This window comes from Aplysia californica, unplaced genomic scaffold (assembly GCF_000002075.1).
Source record: "Aplysia californica isolate F4 #8 unplaced genomic scaffold, AplCal3.0 scaffold00899, whole genome shotgun sequence".
Classification (NCBI taxonomy): domain Eukaryota; kingdom Metazoa; phylum Mollusca; class Gastropoda; order Aplysiida; family Aplysiidae; genus Aplysia; species Aplysia californica.
In genome coordinates, this window is record NW_004798169.1 from 180,210 (window position 1) to 205,605 (window position 25,396).

At 43.0% G+C, this 25,396-nt stretch overlaps 2 protein-coding genes across 2 annotated transcripts in view; one reads left to right on the top strand and one right to left on the bottom strand.

The window, feature by feature from the left end:
- The window catches only part of LOC101862906 (complement C3), a gene marked incomplete in the record, with an annotated part of 20,273 nt that extends 7,343 nt beyond the window's left edge, over window positions 1–12,930 (bottom strand). Inside the window, 11 exon segments of the mRNA XM_005110491.3 lie at window positions 1,112–1,217; window positions 1,894–1,962; window positions 2,626–2,713; window positions 3,924–4,031; window positions 6,058–6,273; window positions 7,929–8,098; window positions 8,828–8,989; window positions 9,716–9,927; window positions 10,750–10,921; window positions 12,223–12,297; window positions 12,779–12,930. Of these exon segments, the coding sequence (XP_005110548.2) occupies window positions 1,112–1,217; window positions 1,894–1,962; window positions 2,626–2,713; window positions 3,924–4,031; window positions 6,058–6,273; window positions 7,929–8,098; window positions 8,828–8,989; window positions 9,716–9,927; window positions 10,750–10,921; window positions 12,223–12,297; window positions 12,779–12,919 (1,519 nt within the window).
- A 984-nt stretch (window positions 12,931–13,914) lies between these two features.
- Window positions 13,915–25,396, top strand: part of LOC101863143 — a gene marked incomplete in the record, with an annotated part of 22,180 nt that continues 10,698 nt past the window's right edge. The window contains 4 exon segments of the mRNA XM_013089219.2: window positions 13,915–14,127; window positions 14,992–15,253; window positions 15,877–15,979; window positions 18,292–24,636. Coding sequence (XP_012944673.1) covers window positions 15,022–15,253; window positions 15,877–15,979; window positions 18,292–24,636 — 6,680 coding nt within the window.

Here is a 25,396-nt window from a genome sequence, read left to right on the forward strand (position 1 = left end):
GTCTTGATCTGAAGGTGATGATGAAAATGATAACATACAATCTAACACAATAACATTTCCAAAAAATCAAAGTCCCAATTTTTTGGTACTATCATCATCATCATCATCATCATCATCATCATCATCATCATCATCATCATCATCATCATCATCATCATCATCATCATCATCATCAAGTGTCACACATCGGCGATCAGGGTTCTCCATTCATTTCTCTACATTATCCTGATCTTTCCCTGTCACCAATCTGTTTAGACTCTCCAAGTAGTTTACTTTGGGCCTACCCCTGCCTTGTTTGCCTTAAATTAAATCATTATGTTTATGAGGGCTAGATGTGCAAGGCTTTTATGTCTATTCAGAATTGAACATTGGAAATGATGACATTAGTAGTAGTAATGATTAGGATGATTAAGACGATGGTATTGGTACAGAAAGGGAAAGCTCCAAATAAGATTATTATATCATACTGAGCTAGCTATTGTCTTCATGAAACTTGCTGTATTGTTTTGCCTACGCTCTATTCCTCTACGTCTTGCTGTTTGTTTGTTTTGTTCGTAAAACCAACTAGATATCTACATCGGACGGAAAAAAGTAGCCGTTTAGTGTTGGGAATAAATCAAAGCGGACAGACAGAAACAGCAGAGTGTCTTAAGGCCATTCCCAATTGGAGATATTAACATGTTTTTATGCACTGTACAATTGTATATGGCCTGATTTATCAATGTTATGCTCCTACTGTGCCCGCACAATAATAAGGAGATCTGTTACTTTTTCTTTCCTCATCCTTTCTATCGTCATTTTCCTTCTACTTCTTTGCAACTCTCTTGTGAACTGCTATTTCCGGGGTGCCTTGATGGTCGAAGCAGACTTTGTGCTGTTGAGGCTAGAGAAGTGAGCAGAGTAAGCCTGATTCCCCGTTTGGAATCCACCCCTTGGCGCTCATAAGACCTGATGCAGTGGCGAGCGCCGTAAAACTTTACTAAAACTAAAAGAGAGGAACCCGACCCCCCTACCCTAAACCAAAAACACAACAACCCCCCCCCCCCAACTTAGTTGGGACCTTCCTGTGGTGCTCTACAACCAACTGCTCTACAATTTTGCGGACATATACCTGGGTTATAGTAGTCAAAGACCTGCACCTTGGCCGGTTGGATGTTTTCAGCCATGTGTTCTTGGCGGGCGCGGAAACGCACGCAGCTGCTCTGCGTGTTTGAGATCTGCTCAATGAAAATGTTATGTTGATTAAACAAAATTTAAGGTAAAAGGGAGAGAGTTCTTATATTATAGTTCGATAAAATTGTCAATTAAGATGTTAAGAAACAATATCAATAAACAACTCAGTAAGAGAACGTAATTATCCTAAACAAACTGATAAAGGAGAATAGAAAAGCACGTATATTATTATCATCACATGCAAACAAAAATGCGTGAACAATTAACATTTTATCACATTGGTTTTCTGTTAGTTCTTGCAAGAGTTCAATGGCATTTGTGACCCAATTAGGTTACAAGAGTGACGAAGGTTTGAGTTAGAAAAGTTGCAAGAGAGCAACAAACACATAAAGAAGGAGAAGAGAGAGAAACGATAAATGCTTGAGAGGATGGAAGGAGCAAACCACACCAGTGCGCCTGCCAATCACAACAGAGGGAGGTAAATCGATAAATCTTTTTTCTTCAGTCAAAAGGAGGGGATAAAAAAAATAGGATTTTCAAAGAAAATAACATTTTAAAAAGACACAAAAGAAATTTTTTTTACACTGGTATGAGAATAAGAGCATCTAGAATCAAGCTTTGACATCAATCAGTCTTCATGAACTTTGGGATTAGGTTGTGGTCTCAGTTGATAAAAGTGTAATAACAGGCCACAGTTAAGTGTGTAGATATAGAACTGACCTCATCAATGTACAACACCACGGATCTCTTGGATTTCTCGTAGTGATCAATACTGCCCTTCTCTTTCAGCTGTAAAAAATAAACACACAAGAAAGAAAATATTGAGAGTAATATTTATGTTGGTAAAAATCAATGAGCAATTTGTTGTACATCGACATTTGCACATAATTATATTATGTATGCGTCCATATTTTTCAAGCACACCAACATATTGTATAAGTTGACCATCTAGATATTGAAAACATCACAGTCAATGGAACAGCGTTGGCAGATCAATGATCAGACTCGCGGCCCCAGAGCAAACGGCAAGAGTTCGAATCCGGCAATGTGGAAGATATCGTAACTGGTTTTACTGTTTCCTTTTGGGATATAGTATTTTTACAGTCCCCCAATGGTCCCAGCAGGCATGCTCAAAGCATTATTTATTCCAGTTTGTCATCTGAGTCCCTGGTGGACGTACAGTGTGGCAGCATGTTAGGCTCTCACTTACTGACACTTCGTCTTACAGACTTGTTCTTACGACTCCGATATACAAACGAATCTGTTCTAACAACCACATCTAAGACAATTGCCTGTACCAAAGATTACTTCCCACTCGCCCTTGAGTTTTTTCTATATCGCAATGGCATTGCTGAGAGGACCTCTTGTTTAATATAACTACTTTTCTCTTCAACAATGAGTGGCTGTCTTGGACAGGTTTGATTGTATCTCTAAGTCGATGCATGTACTCACCGCCTTCAGGTCCTCCTCGATAGGGACAAACCCTGTAAACAGCCCAACGTCCATCACAGACATACCTGTCGTCTTCACCCCCAGGAACCTGTGGTGAGAAACACGGTCATCTTTCTCAACAATGTTAAAATACAAGGTGAACAAATGACGCAAGCAAACAATGTCAATACACATATCAATACAAATGTCAATACACATGTCAATACACATGTCAATACACATGTCAATACACATGTCAATACACATGTCAATACACATGTCAATAAAAATTTTAATAAAGTGTCAATACACATGTCAATAGAGATGTCAGAAAACAATGTCAACAAACAATGCCAACAATGTAAATAACATTAACTCAGTAAGAGAAGGTCATTATTCTGAACAAACTAACAGACAAGAATAGAACAGCAAGTATATAATCATAATTCAACAAATAAGCCTGAACAATTAGCTTTACAGTGTGGTCACAAATTCGAGGGGCGAATATCTCCTCAACTATCGAACATAGGTTCTCCAATTTTTGCAAAGTGACTTGTATCAATTTGTCTTAACAGATCAACATTCTTGTAAACACCTGCAAGCTGTATTCTAGAAAATTCCTTAATAAATACTAATAAAGATCCAAGTGGGTGGTTTCTACAGATTTTTAAATATTTACAGCTGGGGCAATATTGTTTTTAATAGCAAACCTGTCATGTTTTTCTAATCGGGACATTGTGCTTATTGAACGCATGCTTTGAGAGTCATTAGTGCAGAAAAAAATCCTTTCACTATAAAAATAATTTCTTGTAACACGTTTTGCAAGTAAAAATTGTCATTGATGAGCTGTGACGTAGGTCATATGCGTAATCAAAATGTGTGTGAAAAGCAGGACGTGCTGTGAACAATACCATTTTTCGTGTGACAGAGATTTGAAGTATTTTATATAAATTTATGATGAAAGGTTTTTTAATCTAGCCCCAATTGTTTTTGAAAAATATGATTTAGTTATGAAAAATTGATACAAATTGCTATGCAAAGTATGGATGACATTGTTTCACCCGTTAAAGAGATATTTGAGGATTAGTTGTACCACGAATTTTTGACCGCACTATAGGTTAGATTATTTTTTCTGTTATTTAACAAATAATACATCATGGTAGGAATTGTCTTATAATATTCAACAAATATGCTTGAAAAGCAGATGTATTATAAATAATATAAAAAAAATACACACACGGTTACAGAAAGACGAGGTTTTCTGCAAGCTGTCACAAACGTTTAATTTGTTCCGGGGGAGGGGGGGGGGTGGATCTCACCTGGCGCACACCTGTATACAGACGACCACGTCACTGTAGGGTTTCACAGAACGCCTAGAGCGGGGCCGTCCCATCTTGGAGCCAAACGGTATTCTTGGTGTCTGGGCGCTGGGTGGGTTCATTGTGTGGACCATCGAGGAGAGGGGTGGGTGGTGGACAGGTAGAGTTTTTCTTTTATGATTGAAATTTTCGTATATTGTCATGCATGAAAAATCCAAACAAGACACTCTACCATTCTACCATGTTGACACAGTTTTTAAAAGTAACTTATAACTGTCGGCACCAAATCAGGAAACAGGGAAAAAAAAAGAAATAGTGAGACAACCATTACACCTGCTTTTGGTTCCAAACGTACTGACAGTGTCACAGAATTGGAGCATACCAAGGATACCAAGGTCTCTACGGAGGGGACAAGTACTTAGGCGATTTAGTTCTTATACATCTACTTTCCAGGCAAAGCTGTATTAGGAATTATCGTCGTCGGTATCGATGATAAGGCAAAGACTAAAGAGAGGCATAAGACCGACGGAAAGATCACACACGTTTACAATAACTCTACAAGCCGACTAATGGCTTTCAAAAATAACTGTGTAGGCTTCTCTTGAAAATGTAGGAGTTCCAATGGACACAATTTAGATTATTAGGAGGTGAACTTTGATTCTGGCAGTTAGGCCCAACCTGGGCTGAGAATGATAGAACAATTAAACAGCAAGACCGAGGAACTCAATAATAGAACTCAGGTGTCCTCCTTATGACGGCAAAACGCCAAACTGCTACATCACAGACGGCGATGTAAAAAGTTTCAGCAAAGGAGACTTTGCTTTGTAGAAGAGAGATGGAATAAGTACGGGATGCGATTAAGCATGACAGTTAGGAAATCAATTTACAAAAGGTATGGCACGGGTTCTATAACTCGCTGACGAAATAATAATTGTAAGGTTGCCGTGACCAACGTACTTGGACAAATTTGACAGAAAGGTGACGTGTAACGGCCAGGGAAATGTTGGTGTTTTAACCTTCTCAGCAGCAGAGAAATTAACGGCAGGCCACCGAGGAGCTGGAACTTTATGATAATACAACTTTTTGTTAAAGGCAAGAACCCGAATTTTACACCCTTACCCAACAAAACAAAGACACCTGGCAGACAGCTTTGTGAAGTAACGCAAGTCCAAGCGCACACTTAGGGGGATTCGAATAAGGGTCATTTGCATTCCGTGGCTCCAAATGAGCAAACAAATTGATTGAATTACTAGAATGTTTTGTCTGTTAGGAAGGACTTCCGAAACGAGCGGACAAAGGCAAAGAAAGAAAGAAAGAAAAAAACCGGGTGGTTATTGTGAATAAGCAGTTGACTTATATTAAGGCGGTTATGTAATGGGGGGGGGGACCAGGGGGGGGGGTCGTGGTTGTGTTACCCCCCTATTGACGCCCTTTTGACGATATAGGAAGTTGTGCGCCATGTTTTATCCGTTTTTGTGATATCATTGCAGCAAATACAGACGTAAAAACATGCTTTTTGACAACTGCGCAGCAGGGCAAGGAAGATCAAGTGAGGGACCTCCTACATTGCACATTGAAAACACAAAATCCGACGTGGTCTAAACTTTATTAAGGTAAAGTAACAATCACTCAGCAAAGCAGGTATCGAAAAAGATGGAGGCCTGTTGTCACAAGAAGTGGGGCCCCAAACGACGAACATGGTCATGGGAAGAGGTGACATATGAAAGAAAAGAGATAGAGAGATACTCGATAAAATATCTTCCCACATGGGAATTGATTTAATCTCTTTCGTGAGCAATGCTAAGGGCCCGGTGGTTCCCCAAAAGACATCAGCTTAGGAAAATTTCCCGTTACACGAATGACACGCTCACACTTCATGGCTACAAACAAGCAAACAAACAAGCAAACATAAAAAACAATACAAGCACTCTGTGGGTGGTTGGCAGGTGCTCTGGTGTGGTTTGCTTCTTCTTTCCTATGAAACGTCTATCGTTCTTATCTCCCTTTCTTTATTTTTATGTTTTGTTACTCTCTTATAACACCTGTAATCTTCTGGCGCTTATATGACCGTATGCAGCTGCGAGCGCCGTAAAACCTCTACTAAAACTAAACTAAAAAACAAACACTGACTAACCTAGACATGTTGTCCTCAACACCGGGTCCTTGTTTCTTCGATGGTCGAGGCGTAGCGCTGCCAGCCCCCGATTTCCTCTTGTACCACAGGGTTTGAATCCTCGGAACAATAGGAGGGAACGTGAAATTTTCAAAATCATCATCATCTCCCTCGTCGCCGTCGATGTCGTCGTAGTCGTCTTCTTCGCACTCGAGGTCACAGGGCTCACACTTGGATCTGAAGAGTTCAAGACCAATTATCCAGGTGAAAATAATGAAACAATGGGGTAACAAGCGAGAGGCTTTAAAGAGAGCTGTGCCCATTCGACCTTAGTATTCAACCTTCACTACTTTTAGCTATTCACGGATATTCAAAGCGTGACAGAGCTATTCGAATATCGTGCGATTTATACAGATTTTCGTCACCTGTTGTAGAATTAAAGCACATTATATTAAAAATCACAAAGGTAAATACAGCAGTACTTCCTTCTTGATGATTTCGTAGTGCAGTAATACGTGGAGCCAACAAGAGCTCGTATAAACCATGCCATAAGCCGCATTTACTACAATTTAAGAATTTCCCTTGTCACATCATGAATAGATCTAGATATAACAGTAGGCTGTCGGAATGAGCTTCTTTTCCCTATCTGAAAAAGAAGCTTTATGAATGGTGATGTCATCGTAAAGCACTGCCAGCGTGCTATCGAGGACACAGTGAATAGCGCTCTTAGTGAATATTGACATGCGAAAATTGCATTATGGACTTATTATCGTTACCCTTTAATTACAAAGGTCTACCTTCTCAGTACCTCGTACAGGGCAATTTGACATCAAAAAAATATTTGTGAGGCAGCGTGGTGAAATCAGGTGCTCATCAAAATAATGAAATCAAAGAAACTGGCACTTTTCTGTCCATTTGTCATTTTTACCGAATTATTGGTTTTTGACTCAACACCTTTAGGGTCCATTTGAAAACACATTTCTGTTTGGATTTTACTTTAAAAAAATGCTGATTTAAGAAACAAAGATGTAAATTAGTAGTTGCAAAGGACAGTCAAGCTTTGGAAGTCGCCAAACTTTGGCGGCCATTTCCTCGCTAATTTTACCTCTGAAACCAGGCGACCCCACCTCCTTCAAAGGCAAATATCCCCACTTCTATTCCTGATAAATGGATATTTTTTTCACCAAGAGTAAGACAAATGAACAAGCTTTAAAATGATACCAATAACTCATCATGTCCAAAAATTGATAAGCGCCTTATTCCACTGCGTCATGACACATTTATGAGTTTCACAACAAGTCAAACTTTTTGGAAGATGCATAGAACATCTTAAAAACGACTCCGAATAATCTTACGATTTTGATAAAGCAGACGGAACATTAACATTTTCATTTCTAACGTCAAGGTCTTAAAAGGGTACAAAATGCCAGGTAGAATTTTACCAATAAGAGAGTAACTTGAGTAGTCTGTTGGTGGGGGACAGACTTGTCTATCTGCGTGGGTGTATGTATATATATATATATGTGTGTGTGCGTGTGTGTGTGTGTGTGTGTGTGTGTGTGTGTGTGTGTGTGTGTGTGTGTGTGTCAGTGTGTACGTGTGTGTATGAGAGAGTGAATAGAGAGAGATAGAGAAAGAGAGAGGAGGGAGAGAGAGAGAAAGAGAGTGGGAGAGAGAGAGAAAGAGAGAAAGAGAGAGAGAGAGAGAGAGAGAGAGAGAGAGAGAGAGAGAGAGAGAGAGAGAGAGAGAGAGAGAGAGAGTATGGAGGGAGAGGGTGGCGACATGGGGGTATAAACATATAGAAGAGATAGATAGATGCACATACAAATAGATAGACAAACAGAAGCTGAAGCATAAGGGAGAAAAATGGAGATGCGCCCAAATTTGTTGACCTCGATTCTCCAAAGAAGCTCTGTATCAGTGTGTTGGGCCTGTGTGTGTTGACCTTCACATCAAACCGACACTGGTCAAGGTCATTAGGGACGTTGAAGCGGACCTCAACCTGCATCAGGCCTACTCCGGTACCTTCAGCCTCGAAGTGGAGCTTGCCACCCGTGGGAACCTAGCCACAAAAAGAGTAGAAGTTAGCTTGTTGCACACAAAAACCATTTTAGTGTAGATCAGGTACAACATTTTTCACCGGAGAGCCATTTCGGATGTTGGAACTAGATATTTTAAGTGTTGCTTTGTTTTTGTTTGTTTTGTTTGTTTTATTTTTTAAAAGTATTTTACGGCGCTTGCAACTGCATAAGGTCATACAAGCTCGCGGACGCATTAAAAAATTTCAGTTTGGTAGGAATTGCTTTTAAATCGGGGGTGGGGGAGGGAAGGAGGGGATGGGAAGAAAGTAGGGAAACCATTCTATTGAGTTTTACATATAAAAACAGTTAGCGAGGGCCACACGGACTGTTCTGAAGGTGTGGGTGTGGCCTGCTGCATGCTGTCTCTTGCACAATCCTGACATAGTAGGTCATCAAGGAGAACAGTGTGGAAAGGGGCATTACTCCTAAACTGTTACTCGTTACCATCTTGAAGGGGTACTGCTTCGACTTAACCAGTGTTGTAAGGTCGTTAAAACTATACAGTAACGACTAAATAACAACAGCAACAACAATAATAATAATATTAATAATAATAATAATAATAATAATAATAATAATAATAATAATAATAATAACAGCAATAATAATAATAACAACAACAATAATAAACATAAATAGTAATAATGATAATAATAATAACAACAGCAACAACAACAACAAAAGCAACTTAGTTTCAAAGTAATTCTTACCTTCGGCACCGACTTCAGAACCATGGCGTCTTCAGGGGTGAGCGAGATTGACTTTCTGAAGCGATCATCAACCTCAGAGCTAATGTGACAAGTCATGTCCAAGATGGCGGAGTAAGACTTGATGCTGTACTCGGACAGGGCTTGGAGACCGACGACAGTGTCCTGGGTGCGGGTAAAGGGAATACGAGGGTTAGTACTTGACGGAGTGGTGATGTGTGTGTGTGTGTGTGTGTGTGTGTGTGTGTGTGTGTGAGAGAGAGAGAGAGAGAGAGAGAGAGAGAGAGAGAGAGAGAGAGAGAGAGAGAGAGAGAGAGAGAGAGAGAGAGAGCGAACGAGAGAGAGACAGAGCAAGGGCGAGAGAGAGAGAGAGAGAGAGGGAGAGAGAGAGAGAGAGAGAGAGAGAGAGAGAGAGAGAGAGAGAGAGAGAGAGAGAGAGAGAGAGAGAGAGAGGGGGGGGGGGGAAGCTGCGTGGGACGAAAAAGAGACAAATAGATAGATAGGGAAACTCCATCCTGCAGATCCAATAGGAACGGGAGTGATGTTGCATCAGTTTGCAATGTCTTCTTATGGTCCAACTCACAAAAAAGCCAAATAAACAATTGAACTGACGTGACACACATTTCTAGAAATTACTCTTCGGCTCTCCACACTTATGACCATCCAACGTTAAGATAATGAATACAAATTAGGTAGCACACTACATAATAAATGAGTAAATAGACAAACAGACATTCAGCTGAGTTTCCTTTCGTGTCCCCTCGTCAGAATGTGGACTCATGAAACTATATACAAGACATTCTGATACACAGACACAAAAATAAAGGAAACAAAACCCAACAACAAACAAACAAACAAACAAACAAACACACAAACAAAAACCCCATTGACCTGTGTAGAAATGAAGGCTCCGTGTGAGTTTCTCTGTTGCGTGAGCCACCCAACAATACTGGTTCCGGTCTTGATGTCACCTCTCACCAACAGGGTGAGGAGAGCATATGATGTCACTTCCACCGCTAGGGCTCCTGGCTTTTTGGCGAACCAGTACGGCTTGTCGTGGTCCTTGAAGTCTTCGTCCGTGCCTGGAGCCCAGTAGGTGAAACCTGGGCAACCGTGTCAGAAGTATCGAGAGTCATGTCACATTTGCGGGAGATGTGAATTTTATTTTTTTTTTAATTGGGGGGGGGGTATTACAGATGATGCTAAAAGAAAATGTGAGGAAATTTTATTCCAGGTTAAGAATCACAGATACAGAAAGTATACATGTGATTGAAAAAAAAGGCAGACAGAGGAAAAAGAGATTTAAACAGCACCTGGACATGGAGAGATAGTGTCCATTTAAATGAGCTATTAATGGTTAACGTTCGGCAGTTATGGTAAACAAGGTTCTAAATCAAGAACGTATTCTCAGAGTATAGCTGCTTTTCTCTTTTTATGATCTGGGCTTAACATTTTAACTTACCAAATAAAAAGCATAGTAACTAACAAAAAAGTAAAATAAAAAGTAGCACTTGAAAAGCGCAAATTCTTATAGCACTTGTATAGCGCAAAGAGCCCTATGCGCTTTTCAAGTTATATCATTACGCCAGAAAACCTGATAACATTCTCAAAGAATCTCAACTTCCTGGGAAGCATACTGTGCAAGCTGCCATTTTACAGACGCTAAAACACTAACATACTAACGAGACCTTTCGCTGTCTATGGCAGGGTTCCCATTCCCATCTGGGTGAAGTAAGGAGAATTCCCGTAAAATGCCTTTCCTAAGAACAAAACGTCGGGTCTGACTATGAGTCAAGTAGCCTAGACTACTGACGCCACAATAAAACTATAGATAAAATACCCCCCCCCCCCCAACAACAACAATAACAAACAAAAAAGAAAAACAAACAAATAGAAGAAAAACAGTTTGTTGCTTGTAACCTCACCCTCTGGAGAAGACTTGGCCAACATCATCAGTCGTTTTACGACAACCTCACTGATCCTACTTCCAGCTAAGGTCAAGGCGTAGGCGCTGGTGGCCAAGGCCAAAGGTCGATCTGTCAAGGCAACTCGTGTCTGGATGAAACGCATCGTTTTGACGATCACTTCTTTCTGGACCTGAATAAAACAGTACAGTTTATAAGTATTTCCTGTGGGTTTCAAGTCTCTTTTGACGGTAAGTGTTTTACGGCGCTCGCAACTGCATATGGTCATATGAGCGCGCGCGCACTTGAAACATTTTCAGTTGGTAGGAAATTTTGAACTTTGCTTAGGTGGCGGCCCAAGCATACTCTTATCGATTTTAGACCACCAAGGTATATTTAACGTGTGCAAATTGTACACGGGACCTCCGAGATTTCTCGCTCTTGACCGACAAGGCTAGGTGTAGATCTTTCCTTCAAGAAGATCAGGGGTGTGGTTAAAAGACAGCAGTACGAAAGAACCAAGGTGTAGCAGTAGAAAGGCTGCAGAAAGAGCCAGGAGCCTAGAGGAGAGGGCAAAGGAGGCGAGGGGGAGGGGGCAGAAAGTGGAGACGGAATCAGACGACAGAACATTGCTAGAGAGCTGGAAAGGAGGTAAAAGGGAACAATTTCAGAGAAGAAAAATTGTCCCTCACTACCCGGATTTGAACTCGGGACCTTTGAATGAGAGGCGAACACCTTTACATCTAGGCCACAAGAGCCCCCCTGACGCAGTTTATAAATTCAACCAGTTTCTTTTTCGACTGAGTTCCACAATAATAAGCTAAGAACACTCTGTTGGGGATCAAACCAAGATCGCCCACATTGCTGTTCTGCCCGTGATTGTGAATGTTTATGCTGCCACAGAAATGTTGTGTTTAGCTGCGTTTTTTCTTTTTCTTTTGTTGTTGTTGTTGTTTTGTTCGTTTTTCGGTACTGTTCCCAATGAAGCCCAGGTATGCAAAAAGTGGAATAGTGTTTTCAAAGTATCAAACATTTCACTAAACAATATCCAAGTCTCCATATAATATTTTCCCCTTATTTTTCAACAACAACAACAACAACAACAACAACAACAACAACAACAACAACAACAACAACAACAACAGTAGCAACAACAACCACACCTAAAACAACAACAGCAATATAAACCTCAACAACAACAACAAAAACAACAACAACAACAAAAACAACAACAACAACAACAACAGTAGCAACAACAACAACAACCCCTAAAACAACAACAACAATAAAAACCTCAACAAACAACAGCAACAACAATAAAAGCAACAACAGCAACTACGACAACATCAGCTACAGCAACAGAGATGATGATGATGATGATGATGATGATGATGATGATGATGATGATGATGATGATGACATCTAAAACATTGCAGATAATGACACCAATGGTTTCTATTTCAGTTTCTCTCATCCGGGCTTGACATCGCTCACCTTCCCAGGGCAGTCACACTCCATCAGGGCTATCAAGATGTAGGCTGCATGAGAGACGTCACCATTGATGCCGCCCTAGAAAGAAAATTATATTTTTAAAAAAGCTTCATAAATCCATGTGAGCACACCGAGCGTCCCAGTCAAATTTCCTGGCTCATCTGACAGTCTACTGGCTTACAAAGAAACGGACCTGCACACAGACATTCACACTCATTCGCACCTGCATACTAATTAAATCAATATAATATAACTTTCTTCAACCCCCCCTCCCACATACACATTCTCTATCTATCTATCTATTTATATATATATATATATATATATATATATATATATATATATATATATATATATATATATATATATATATCTGTGTCTCTCACATTCTCTCTTTCTTTCTTTCTCTCTCTATTCCTTTGGCTCTCAAATCTTTCTCCGGTTGTTCTTTTCATCCCAACTTTACTCTAACCCAAACCTCCTGTAAGTCAAAGTAAATCTATCTATCTATCTCTCTTTCTATCTAAATCACTGCGCATATAAAACCCAGACAGCGTACCAGCATTTCCCTGTGAGTGACCCACGCCTTCTCCTTGAAGCTACCGTCTGTGTTTTGCTGTTGGGCGATCCACTCGACAGAGGCGCAGGTCTGGTTGTGTTCGATAGCGACGTAATGTTCCGCCTGACACAGAGTCTTCATCGCGAACGCCGTGAGCCTGGGGGGGGGGGGGGGGGGGGAAGCAGACGTAAAAACCAACGATACATTTTCTTTTGTATACATCTATGCTTATATTAATTCGAACCCCGGAACTGACACGTTTAATTTAATTTTGGGGGGTTTCAGATTTTGTCACAGTTCTCCAGTGGGCGATTGGCGGATGCTTTAGCGTGCTTTGCTCTTTCTTTCCTATCAAACATCTATAATCCTTTTCTCCTTCTTTTAGAGTTTGTTACTCTCTCGTAACACCTCCAATCTCATATGATCTAATTGTATTATAATTGCCGTATAACTCTTACGAAAACTAAAACAGTTCTCCAGACATCTGCTGTGTCTAATGAGAAGCGAGAATTTAAGGGGGTCGTATCTTCGAAGCAAACTTACTGAAATGAAAGGGAGGTGGGGAGGGAGGGGGTCAAACTAAAACTACACAGTATATATATTTCGCACATCTGAGTAAATAATGCAGACAAAGAGGTTCTAAAGCTATCTTTGTTACGAAAATGTGTTTTAAAACAAAATACGTCACTCCCTAAAAATAATGTCAGGCGTGACATCTGCATCTTATACGACATATTATTATTCGTATCTCTCGTAGCCCAACTGAAAACCTTTCTCCATTCATAGCTTATACATACAATGAACTGCGTTTTTGGCTTCGCGTCAATTTAAATATTCAAAAGCTTCGGAGCACTTTCATTAATTCAAAAGTACCCATCCCCCTCTCCCGTAAAACCCCCCCCACCAAAGACATGGTGTTTGAAGGCTCGGCAACGTTTACAAAACCTCCAAAGATTTCTGTTTATTTGTAATGATTTGGTCAGCAGTGTCAACGATTGCATCCAGTCAGTCTTTGTTGTCAAATGATGTCAGGGGAAACCCTCATCAGAATAAAACACAATCCTTAGACTGTACACTATTTAGCACCAATGCTAAACGGCGCATTCAACTTCCTCTCTTTTTCTTGCACCGATGTCTCCGCGAGGTAGACTAGATCTAGAAATAGATCAATATCATCTCCGTTTATAAGGCAGTTTTTTTTCCTTCAAATGCTTTCGTCACCTCACTTCGTACATATGTACTATGGCCTTATCAAAGAAAGAGATGACAACACGGAGTGAACAAGTAGAAGAGTTAAGCCACAGGCAGGAGTAGAATCTAGATCTAGATCCGGATTCTAGATCCATTAGGTACTTTACTTAATATTTATTTTTATCATTATATTATGTCTCAATAGTCTCATTCATACTGAAGGGTGTCGGCCACGTTTGGACCATTTTCACCGATAAGTTTTTGAGGTCTCCCCCCCCCCTCTCTTTCTCTCCCTCTCTTTCTTTATCTCACTCTCTCATTCTCTCTCTCTCTCTCTCTCTCTCTCTCTCTCTCTCTCTCTCTCTCTCTCTCTCTCTCTCTCTCCCTCTCTCTGGTTCAATCATTCTCTCTGCCCCGCCCTCTCCTATCCAATTTAATGTCCCCCTGTCTCTGTTCTTCTCCGTCCTTCTCTTCTCCTCTCTCTCTCTTCCTCTCCCTCTGAGTGAGCGGAGAACATGCCAATGTTAAGGTTTGTAAAACGAAAACAGTATTCAGAAACCGAGCACGGTATATGTATACCTTTCAGGGACGAAGTTTGCTAAACAATGGTTTGTTGACACGCATCATTGTGAGTAGTTGACGGGTGCTCTGGTGTAGTTTGCTCCTTTTTCCCTATCAAACATCTATCATCCTTAATTCTTCTTCTTTTTGTGTATGCCTGTTATTCTCTTTTATAACACCTCTAATATTCGGGACTAACATGACCTAATTGTGTCGGAAATGCAATAGAAATATTACTAAAATAAAACATGCATCAAAAGTACAGTGAAATACAGAAGAATCGTTATTAGTTTGATGCATATCTTTCACGGTACCACCAATACACTGTAGAGCTGTTAGAACGTCGGCTATTTTGATATTGCCTGTCGTGGCCACCCTGGGTTAACTAGATACAGCATCACTGCAGAAAGATCGAGATATCCGACAAAATCAATATTATAAGTCTGTAAACTTTTCCCCAGGACGAAAGTAACCTGCAGCAGCGGAGACTGATGAAGAAAACGTCAGCAACACAACATGGGGGAGGGCGGGGCACAACACCATTGTCAACGCCGACTGAATCCAACAGACAGAGCGATCATGATGAAGAAGTACAAGAACAAAGCAATTGTTTCTCTTCCTCCTCCTTGTCCTCCCCCTCCTCAGTTTCTTTAGTCTCGTTCCGTGGACGGAATGGTCGAGAGACTGGCGATGAGGCACATGGCAGGAACACCTCACAGAATGGTGAGATACTGCCGTTTTGTACATTCAAAGTATCTTGAGCAAAACGTTTCTTTTTTGTCAATACTTTTGCGAGTTTATCAAATTTGTAAACTTTGAACAGTGGATTTTACTTTGATTAGACGTACGAAGTGTTCTTTGCTCCGCACCATCCCTCCTTTCCCTATAACAAACACGCGTGAAAACAATTTTTTCAGTATTCCATTCTGGAGACCCATGATCTTACAATACTATGATATTTTTTCTGCAGCCATCGAAAGAGTTTGTCGTCCAAACCTCTTTTAAAAAAGTGGCTGTTTGCACAAATAAAACACTTTGTAATCTCGTCTGTCCGAAAGTGAAAATTATTTTCAAGGAGTGCAAAAAAAAAAAAAAATGGAAAAAAGAAACGACAACAAAAACAAAATCCCCAAATTGGTTCTGAATATGGTGTAAGATGTTAAATACAGAAAGCCATCTATGCAACACAATCTAGAAAGCTATCATCCCCTCCTCCTCTACCGTCTCCTCTAACTGATCCCAAAACATTCGCAAATCTAAATCAAACGAAAGAAAACACGCATAATCAAAATCATCACAGCTAAAAAGAAAAATTACGACCTGACACTCGCCATGGTGTTCTTCAGCAAAAAGACCCGTGCCAGGCCACAGCAGAAGTGCCGAGACCGTACCGCGCGTGTTCGGAAGTCACAGGCTTGAGAGAGTCCATCGGAGAGCAGTGGCCAGCAGGTACATTTGATTATCTCTGCGGCTTTGACTATACAAGTGTTACTTACAGAGTAAAGCAAAGTACGTTCGTTACAGCAATCAAATTGAAAGGAATATAGGACAAATCTCAGGCAGCATCACTCAAGACCGAATTGCCGGAAATCAAGATTAGGTTTCAGTTTAAAGACTCCTGCCCTAACTAACACTAATCCTCTACTGGCTTGCTTGTCTTTTCTCTCTTCCTCTTCTTTTTCATACCCCGCCATTTGTTTCCCCGACCTGCCAAGGACAACAACTGGCTGCTGTGCTCCGACCGGTAAAAAGGAATTTCAACCCTCTATTCTTAACTTAGGTTAAAGGTGTCTTTCGCACATTGTGTCATGTGATCCTCATGTGACCACACACACACAGAGAGAGAGAGAGAGAGAGAGAGAGAGAGAGAGAGAGAGAGAGAGAGAGAGAGAGAGAGAGAGAGAGAGAGAGAGAGAGAGAGAGCGAAATCCGGGAGTACGCACTAGGTCAAGCCGGTTTCAAAATTTTTCATGGAGAGTTACAAAGTTCTTTTTGCCTTCCTACCTTGATCAGGTAGCTACTTTTTTCCAACAGAAGTGCAAAGTCAAGTTTTGCTCGGAGGATAGCTACTTCATGTGCCGTATTTTCTGTAAGTTTATAATTTACATTCACAACATAGACGCGGTATAATAGTAATACCGTGCTGCAAAAGTTCTGTCACACCAACCTTAAAAGTACAATAACTCATTTACTAATTCAAGATAACTAAGAGAAATTTGGTACACGCGATCTTTATTTTCTGCGAACATGACCTGAGCCTGAAAAAATTTGACAAACGTCTTTCCTTATTAAAGGGAGATAATTTTATTCACACTGACCCTTACACAATCCAATTCAAAGTTTGCTCAGTATCGCGTGTGGCCTCTTCCAGCTTGAATTACTGATACAAAACGTCTGTTTATCGACTGAATTAATGTCCTTATGGTTGTCTGAAGAATTCCCTACCATTCCTTGAAAAGTGCAGTTTTCCGTTCCTGACCAGTTATAGGGATTGTGGCCTGTTTCTAATCCTCCAGTCAAGGTCATTTTACAGATGTTCTGTAGAGTTAGGGCTTGTTGATCTTGCAGGCCAGTCCAGAACAGTGATTTGTAGAGTTTGGAAAGAGGTTTCACTGATTGTCCTCTTTTGTGGTCGGGCGTTGTCTTTTTAGCACATGAAGGGCAGTCACAGTAACGAAGAATATCGTCACAATACCGTCGTCCTTTGAGGTTGCTTTGAAAAATAACCAAACATTTGAGCCACCGATTCGGGGCACCTGGAGGACGTTGGATTTGTGAAATCTCTATCCTCTACTTTTAAACACTATTTCTCTTCCATCATGTGTATCAATGAGAGGAATCAAAAACCTTAACCACTGCTGAATAGAACACTTTACCAACGTCTTTAATTTCATTGCCAATGTTGTTGTGTCCAAATTTGGCGATTTCTTCAATGAAACAGGGATAGAATGGCTTCACATAGAGGGCAATAATCACATAATCCACGATCATATAAACTCATACATGTCTAATAATGGTGTTTTATGATAGTCCGGAGTACATGGCAGTCTCTGCGCTTACTTGAAACGGATTTCGAAAATGGGTGTTGACTATAGCCCAATTCGGACGTCAAGTTGTCACCCTTAGTTGGTCACGTCTAGGTTTGTCTTGGACAGTTCTATTGGTGTTAAAACGTTTGTTCAAGCGTTAGGTGGTCCTTCTGCACACATTTACATGTCTTGCAACAGCAGAAAACACAATTGAAGAATTGATCATACACACAGTGCCTTTATTTTCTGCACTTATCAGCTTCGTAATTTTGAAATCTGGTGAAAAACAAACAAACAACGATTCTACCGTCAAAAGTACGGACTTTTATAGCGTGTAAGGTGTGTTTATACATTGTCTACAACGGAGACCGAGAGAAATCAATACCAACACTTTGCCCACGTACTACTTCCTGTTTATAATTTCTTTCGTCTGCTCTTACGCAAGGAATCTCATAAAAGTTACACAAGTCATACTTTTCTTTTTTGCTGCAATTCTTACACTGTACCGAAAATTATCGTCTTAAAATGTATGTGACAGAATTTTTGCATCTCAGTATTATAGTTGCCAGGAGTAGTATGTGCAAAACACGTACATTTCCATAAATAATTGTAATTATATTTGCCTTAAACAAAAACTAATAGCTGTGTCTTTCTTCTCCCATTCCCTCCCCCTTCCCTTTTCCCCCGACCCTCCCTCCCCCTAATCCCTTTCACACTCACTCATCCCTGTAGGCGTGCCCCAGGCACAGATTCGATCCCTGTTCTTTCAGGACACGTAGCAGGCATCCACAGGTCTGGCAGTCATAGCGTGGGCGCACCACGCACAACTGGGCACATGCGAGGGTCAAAAAGTTGCACCAAAGAGTGCGAGGTGCTTCGAGCAAACTACAGCAGCCAACCACGCCCCCTGTCAAACACCCCTCAAGGTGGGTGGAGCTTGATCACCGGTGCATACGGTCGATTGTACGCAGCACTTGTTCACGGCGGCGAGCAAGCGTTGGACAGTGCTCGTGAAACAGAGAGTGCAGGCTCTAGCGTGAGCGCTTGTCCCGGGGAGAACAGTTTCGACGATGATACAGATATCCTGGTCGCTGAGGACAATTACAGCGATGATGATAATAACAGTAGAGATGATACTGGTAAGGGTATTGATAATGACGTTGATGAAGACAACGATGTGACAGGCGAGGGGAGACGACAACTTGAATATGCAAAAAATGCAAAGGTCAATGAAGAAGATCAAAAGTTAGAAAAATCTCTCGAAGGATCAACGGCTGGCGAAGGTCTACAGAGAGTTAGCGGGCGGAGCTGCGCTCTCTGGAACAATTTCAGTCATGGCGGTGAAGCAGGAAGACCTGTTAGCGCAGATGACATCATCACTGTATGGCAGGCATCTGGATACCGAAGGGAGCTAACTCTGAACTTGAACACCGATGATAGGCCCGGTTCGGTGACGTCATCCGATTCGTCGAGAGCTACGGTTGAGCATATGGTGAGCGTAAGCCCAACGACTACTGGGAATGTGGGTAATATTTCACCGCGTAAATACGACAGGAATGTCGTTAGTTCTGAAGAAGGTATGCGTTATCGTACCTCAGCGCTTACAGATTCGAGGCCGTCTGTCTCTGGTGAGGGCGAAAGACCTCTTTGTTTCTATACATCAGGGCTGGGATGCAGCCACGAGACAGATCACGCTACCACCGAGGATGAGAGCTCTGCTGTTGGGGGGAGTAACTCCTCCTCCCAGATTTCTGATATCATCGTCGTGCCAACAACGTCACGTGAACACATTGACGGGCGGACCAAAAGCGACGCTGGTAAATGGGATAGCTGCGGTAGCCAACGGACAGGAGATCAAACTACGTCCTTGCCAACTCCCGGTGCAGAAACTGGCGATAACAGCGAAGGTGTTTTGAATTCCACTGTTAAATCAATTGCTACTTGCGATATAGACAGTAATAACTCCGAAAAGGTTATTACAATCATGAGTTCGGATGATAAGGATGTTGCACAATATATTGAGGATGCCAGTCCTAATGTCACTGACGTCGGTACAAATGTCGGTCCACAAGTCACGGAGGACGACCCTTACGTCAAGGACGTCGAAAGTCACGACCATACCTTAGAGATAGGTCAAGGTCAAACGCTACCTGTCACATCAGCAATCTCCGGATGTTGCGTCACAGCAGAGGCGATTGATTGCCACTCAGCAGAGAGTGTCTGTCCTTGCGTAACGACTGCGTTAGTTTTGAACGCAGCGCAAGGCAAGGTAAAAGGGTTTTACAGTTCTAGTCGCGACGACCAGATATCATGCGATAAGGTGAAGGAACAGCCAGGCGGAGAACCAGTTGTTCAGGAGTGTCAGCTCAATAGAAACACCAGCAGTGACGAGGCACAAGAATGCCAAGGCGTAGCCAAAGGCCAGGAGGGTCAAGCAAAGCTGTTTCGAGAAGAGGAGGAAAAGGTTAGAAACACGCCTGAGCCTTCGAGTCAAACATTATCTTCAGGTTGCCCCGACGTTCGAGATGCTGTGGGTGCCCAAGGCGTGGTGAGTACTACCATACCCACAACGAGTGGAGAAGAAACTGGGTTTTGGCATGCTGCAAGAATGAAAGAACTGGGTTTGCCTTTTGATGGTGAAGTGGGCAACCAATGTTCAGCGGTTGACGCCTGGGCAATGAAAGATAAGTCGAGGAGTGAGGACCAGGCCAGGACAACAGAGGAATATCCCGCTATCAACGATACAAGCGGCAAAGAGTCTCATGACACCGAGGCAGGAGAAAGCAAAAAAATAACAGAACAACAGCCGCACATCAAGGCTACACCTGTGGTAAAAGAATCCCAAAGAACTAAAACGCCTGACAAAGAATCTGAAACTAAAGGAGCGTCATGCTGTACGGAAAGACCTCATGACGCAAAAGAGGAAACCACCACAGTAAGTAAATCTGTTTCTCCAGAAAGGGGACATGACCGAGCACGACTAGTTTCTCCTTGCTTCGGAAATGTTGAATACGCAGCGTTCTACCAAGCTTTGAAACGGCGCCCTAATAAAAAAAGGAATCCTGTTCATTGCCAGCATAGGGCACGACGAAGCCCACGACCTCGAATGATTCCTCCAGAGGTATGCCAGGTTCCAGAACAAAATGAAAGAAAGGAACTGGATAGCATTTCTCCCATCTCTGGCCGGCTGTGTCCGATAGGAAAAGAAGTGCCTCCAGATTGGAAGCCAGGGGAACACGGTTCAAATCCCATCACGCAGCTCAGCGCAAAATACCAACTAAGATCACCTCGGAAAAGACAACGTAAACCAGTTCAGAACAGGGGGTTTGGTCGTACTTTCGCGGGGACGTCGCGGCCACGTGCCGGGTCCAGACACCACCAGCAACGAACACCAAGATCGGCTCTGTCCGAAGTCCCACATCTTAGTTCTAGTGAGTCCAGGCTACCCACTGCCAAAATGCCATCGCTTAGACGGTGCGACGAACTTTCTGTCAAGTCCCCGCCTGTGGTATATAGGGAAGTCTACAGTTCCACATTGGATGACGACTCGGAGACAGACGAGGCTTGGCCCCAGTCAAACCAAGGTCTCGGCACTGTGGATTCAAAGGGTGATTTTGAGTCCAAGAGAAGGTACTTTGAGAAGCTAAAGAAAAAGAGATCAGGCACCCACGCCAGTCCAGACACAACTCGGGAAACGAAAAGGCCCGGTGAAAAGTCCATCACGTCAGAAGTAAACCTGCTGAAAACGATTGACAGTTACTACCAAGAGGAAGATCGCGGGAAGGACGCAGAGAGCAGTGGTTCTGACAACAGTAGCTTGGCCTCTTTCTCAACAACGCAATCCAAAGTCCTTAAGAAGAAGATGCAGAACAAGTCGAGTCATAAGCAGCGGAAAGGAGCATCTTCCAGCCCCCGCCTACCTTCTCCTGCTGTACTGACCTCCGTGACTGCCCCCAAGTTGAGCGCTGCGCGAGTCCGCATTAGAAAGATCAGCCAAGTGGCACCATCTGTCATAGACCATGGGCGTGCAGAAGAGCTGAGTACCTGGAAACCGTACAGTAGCACAGGGTGTGGTGTAGCTAGCAGGCCAAACTGGGAGTACGACCGGAAGGAATTAGGCAATAATTTGGAGGAAAAGGGCAGGGAACGCCAGGCCGTAAAGCCAAGAGCATCTCGGGTGACTTCTCCACTTCCAAGTGGTCGCAGGAGATTTAGAAGGAGAGCAGGGCATTTAAGGGAGATCAATAACTTGAATGCAGCAGTTCGCTCCAACAAGACATTGGGTGACGATTATGGCAGGTCACTGACAATCTCGGCAAACTTGGATCATGGGTTAAGATCTCCAAAAATGAACTCCAGACGACCTGATAATCTGGAACTGAGTGTCCAGACTGGCCTTGACCGCATGGAGGACAACGGTCATCTAAATTTAGATGCGTTGCGTCTGAGAAGAATAAAATCCCATAACGAGGTATCTCCAGGGGCCGCGGTCAGCGGTAGTGCTCCTCACAAAGGTAAAGAAGTCTCCTGGGCCTCTGACCGGCTGTATGAGGTCGGGGGTGAGACGAAGGGTGGGGTCGGGGGTGAGACGAAGGGTGGGGTCGGGGGTGAGACAAAGAGCGGGGCCAAATCCAAACTAAGAGTGCGATTTTCCGAACAGCCACCACCTTTAAAGAAGCGGACGCCTGATCCTCCGAGCAAACTGTCCGAGGAAGACCAGTGGTGCTACACCATCAATGCCATGTTGCTGCGCGCTAACAAGGCTCTAGAGGACGGTGACGAGGGAAAGAGAAGCACCCATCGCTATCCGCGGCCCCAATCCGCCAAGGTGGTGTTGCCCATCACCCACCGTCAGCCGCGGAGCACAAGTTTCCTGGGCGAACTGCTCAAGCAGGACCAACTCGAGCGAAGACAGGCCAGAATCCAAGCAGCTGAAGAGAGACAGAGAAAGGGCTACAACAACTCAAAGTCTCTCACCAGTACAGTCCAGACAGCCAACAGCAACCAAGCCACAAGGAGAAAAAGCCTTTCCCCTCAAAGGCGGAACAACTCAAGTGGAAACAATATGTTCTCAGAGATCCCTGATGAGCTTCCTTTGGGAAGCCTCCCTTACATCAGCGACGCTCGGACACTGGTGAGAACATGCAGTTGTCCACAGCAGGACAGCAGTGCCGGTGTGCTAAAGATCAGGACCAAGATGTCGGCGGAGGCTCGCCAAAGAGCCTGGATGGTGCAGAAGAAGATGATGATGCGCCGCCCGCGTTCGCCAGATCGTTATTCCCCTCCACCGCCGTCATGTCGACATAACAACGCTGCCCCCAGGCGTGTCCAGCCATTCCGAATTGGAAAACCGATTGACTTCACAAATCCGGATACAAATGGTTTGGAAAGAGCCCCCCTCAGGTCTTTGAAAGAAGGAGGAGAGCATGTGAGTCGGTGTGTCTCTGACTTATTTCGTGTCAAAGCAAGCAGTAATAATACAGCGACATCTACTAGTCTACACGCTCTCTCCAAAAGGGAACCTGGAAACTTCCTTCTTGACCGATATTCAGACACGTTCAACTATTACAGCTCGAGATATCTCGATCAAAAGAGATCTTCTGTGGTGCAATTATATTCTAACGTGAACAACAACGCCAACTCGGAAACGAACGAACTCGGTGAAAAGAGCTCAGACAAAACTAGAATACAGACAGCTAAGGATGCGCCAGCTGTTCACGTACAATTCTCTTCTCACAAACTGCCTGGAGTTAAAAATGTTGATTCCTTTTCACTCTCTTCGGAGACCACTGGCAGCCAAGGTAAGAGTGATGAGAACGCTGGGGACGTCCAAGTCGTCTCGTGTGCCAAAGCCATATACTCAGAGAATCCATTAACACAGGACAAACACGTTCACAATGGCCCAAATTGTACCTCTGTTGCTAGCGTAAGAACAGAAATCAAGGGACAAGGAGATGAAGAGAGGGGTGAGAATCTGACAAACACCAGGATCTGTCTATCTTCTGAAATGACATCTGCAGCAAACTGCAACTCAATGCTTGTGGCAGCGTACACGGATCCAGATTCCTTGCCCGCGGAAGAGTTAACAGCACATGCTAACCGGTCCCTACTTGAGCCGTGGAACGAACCTACCCTTAGGTCAGGCGTATGGGACAAGAAGGGTAAAAGGACACCAGCAGTCTCTGGACCTGTCTGCTCTACGTCAGTGGATTTCTATAGATTTCGAGACGCCATGCTCCAAGAACTATATAAGCCTGCGCTTCCTGTGATCTCCGAAAGAGACAATTTAGAGGCAAACAAATATTGTGGAGAACAATTGACGATTCCTGAAGTAAAAGAAGTTAGTGTGAGAACTCTTCTTGACTTGGAGATTCCGACCATGGGTCCGTCGACCGGGAAAGTTGTGGAAACCGTTGGAGTATCCGCGGAGTCTTCCTCGTTGCAGTTAATGAAGGAGGAAGCCGAGAAGGCCTATAGAACGGCCACGGGGTCGTTGGACAATGATGCTCGAGGAGGAGAGGAGGTCATGAAGATTTGGCTTCCGCCTGCTGCTCACTCAAGACTCCGAAGTAAGACGAGTGAGGAATTTCGTGCGCTTCAAGTTCTCCCCGAAGACGCCGTGCTCGTGCTGCGCAGCTTTGAAAACAAGAGACAAACCCTGCCAACGAACATTCCTAATCCATGCCCCTCTGAGTTGTGTGTAGAGCGACAGTCAACAGTTTTTGATAACGACAATGCCCCCGTGTTGAGTGCCCCACAAAACTCAAGAGAGCCGTCCACGACCAGCCTCGAATTGATCAAAATGAATGCGGATCAAATCTCATCGGACGATGATCATCAGCTACAACTCCTTCCCAGAACCACCAGGTGTCAGCACCAGGTTTGTGAGCCTCACCGCTGCGCTCAGTACAGCCACTCCCAGATGGTCAGACAGCGGTTGATGAATCAGCGAAGACCTGCGCCTCTTCAGCAAAATGTGGACAGCGATGAAGCGACGTTGAGATGTAAGCCTTTAGGATTGTCTGGCGAGCCCGTGAAACTACAAGCCAAACCTTCGAACACAGCAGTGCCAAAGAGGTAGGTCGGCTATGCCGTGGCTCTTGTATCCTAGGTTGATGTTTAATAATATTGTCTTATAGTGGATGGGAAAACAAATGCGCACATCAGACTACTGTTAGAGAGCGGGACTGTTCGTTTCTGTTGTTGTTGTTGTTGTTGTTGTTGTTGTTGTTGTTGTTGTTGTTGTTGTTGTTGTTTTTGTTGTTAAATTTCAAAGCTGTACTGCCCCCATCTTTTTCACACTTGTTTGAGGGTGCCATTGACTTGACAAATTCAATTTCTTTCTTTTTGCTGTTTCTGTCTGTATTTCTTGTTATTTCCATCCTCCAAACGTCGAGGTTTTTACGTTCATTGGCTTCTCAAGACTCAAAATAAACACAATCACAATTGAGTTCTTTCGAAGACTGGCTTAATAATATCTGGACTTGGGTCCACAAAGAATCTATGGTGTTTAGGAAACCACAGTCAGGGAGAAAGAAAGTACTCCAGGACGACGGAGAAAAGTAACCATCGGGACACCGATTTCAATCATCTACCTAGTAGACCAAGCTTGAGACTCATTGAGATATCGATCACAGTCTTCAAATATGTTTCAGTGTGTGAGTCTGTGTGTTTTGTGTAAATATTAGTATGTGTGTATGTGTGTGTGTGTGTTTGCGTGTGTGTGTGATTTTGTGTGTGTGTGTGTGTGTGTGTGTGTTTGTGTGTGTTTGTGTGTGTGTGTGCTTGTATGTGTATGCGTTGTGTGTGTGTGAGTCAGGGAGAGAAAAGAGGATGA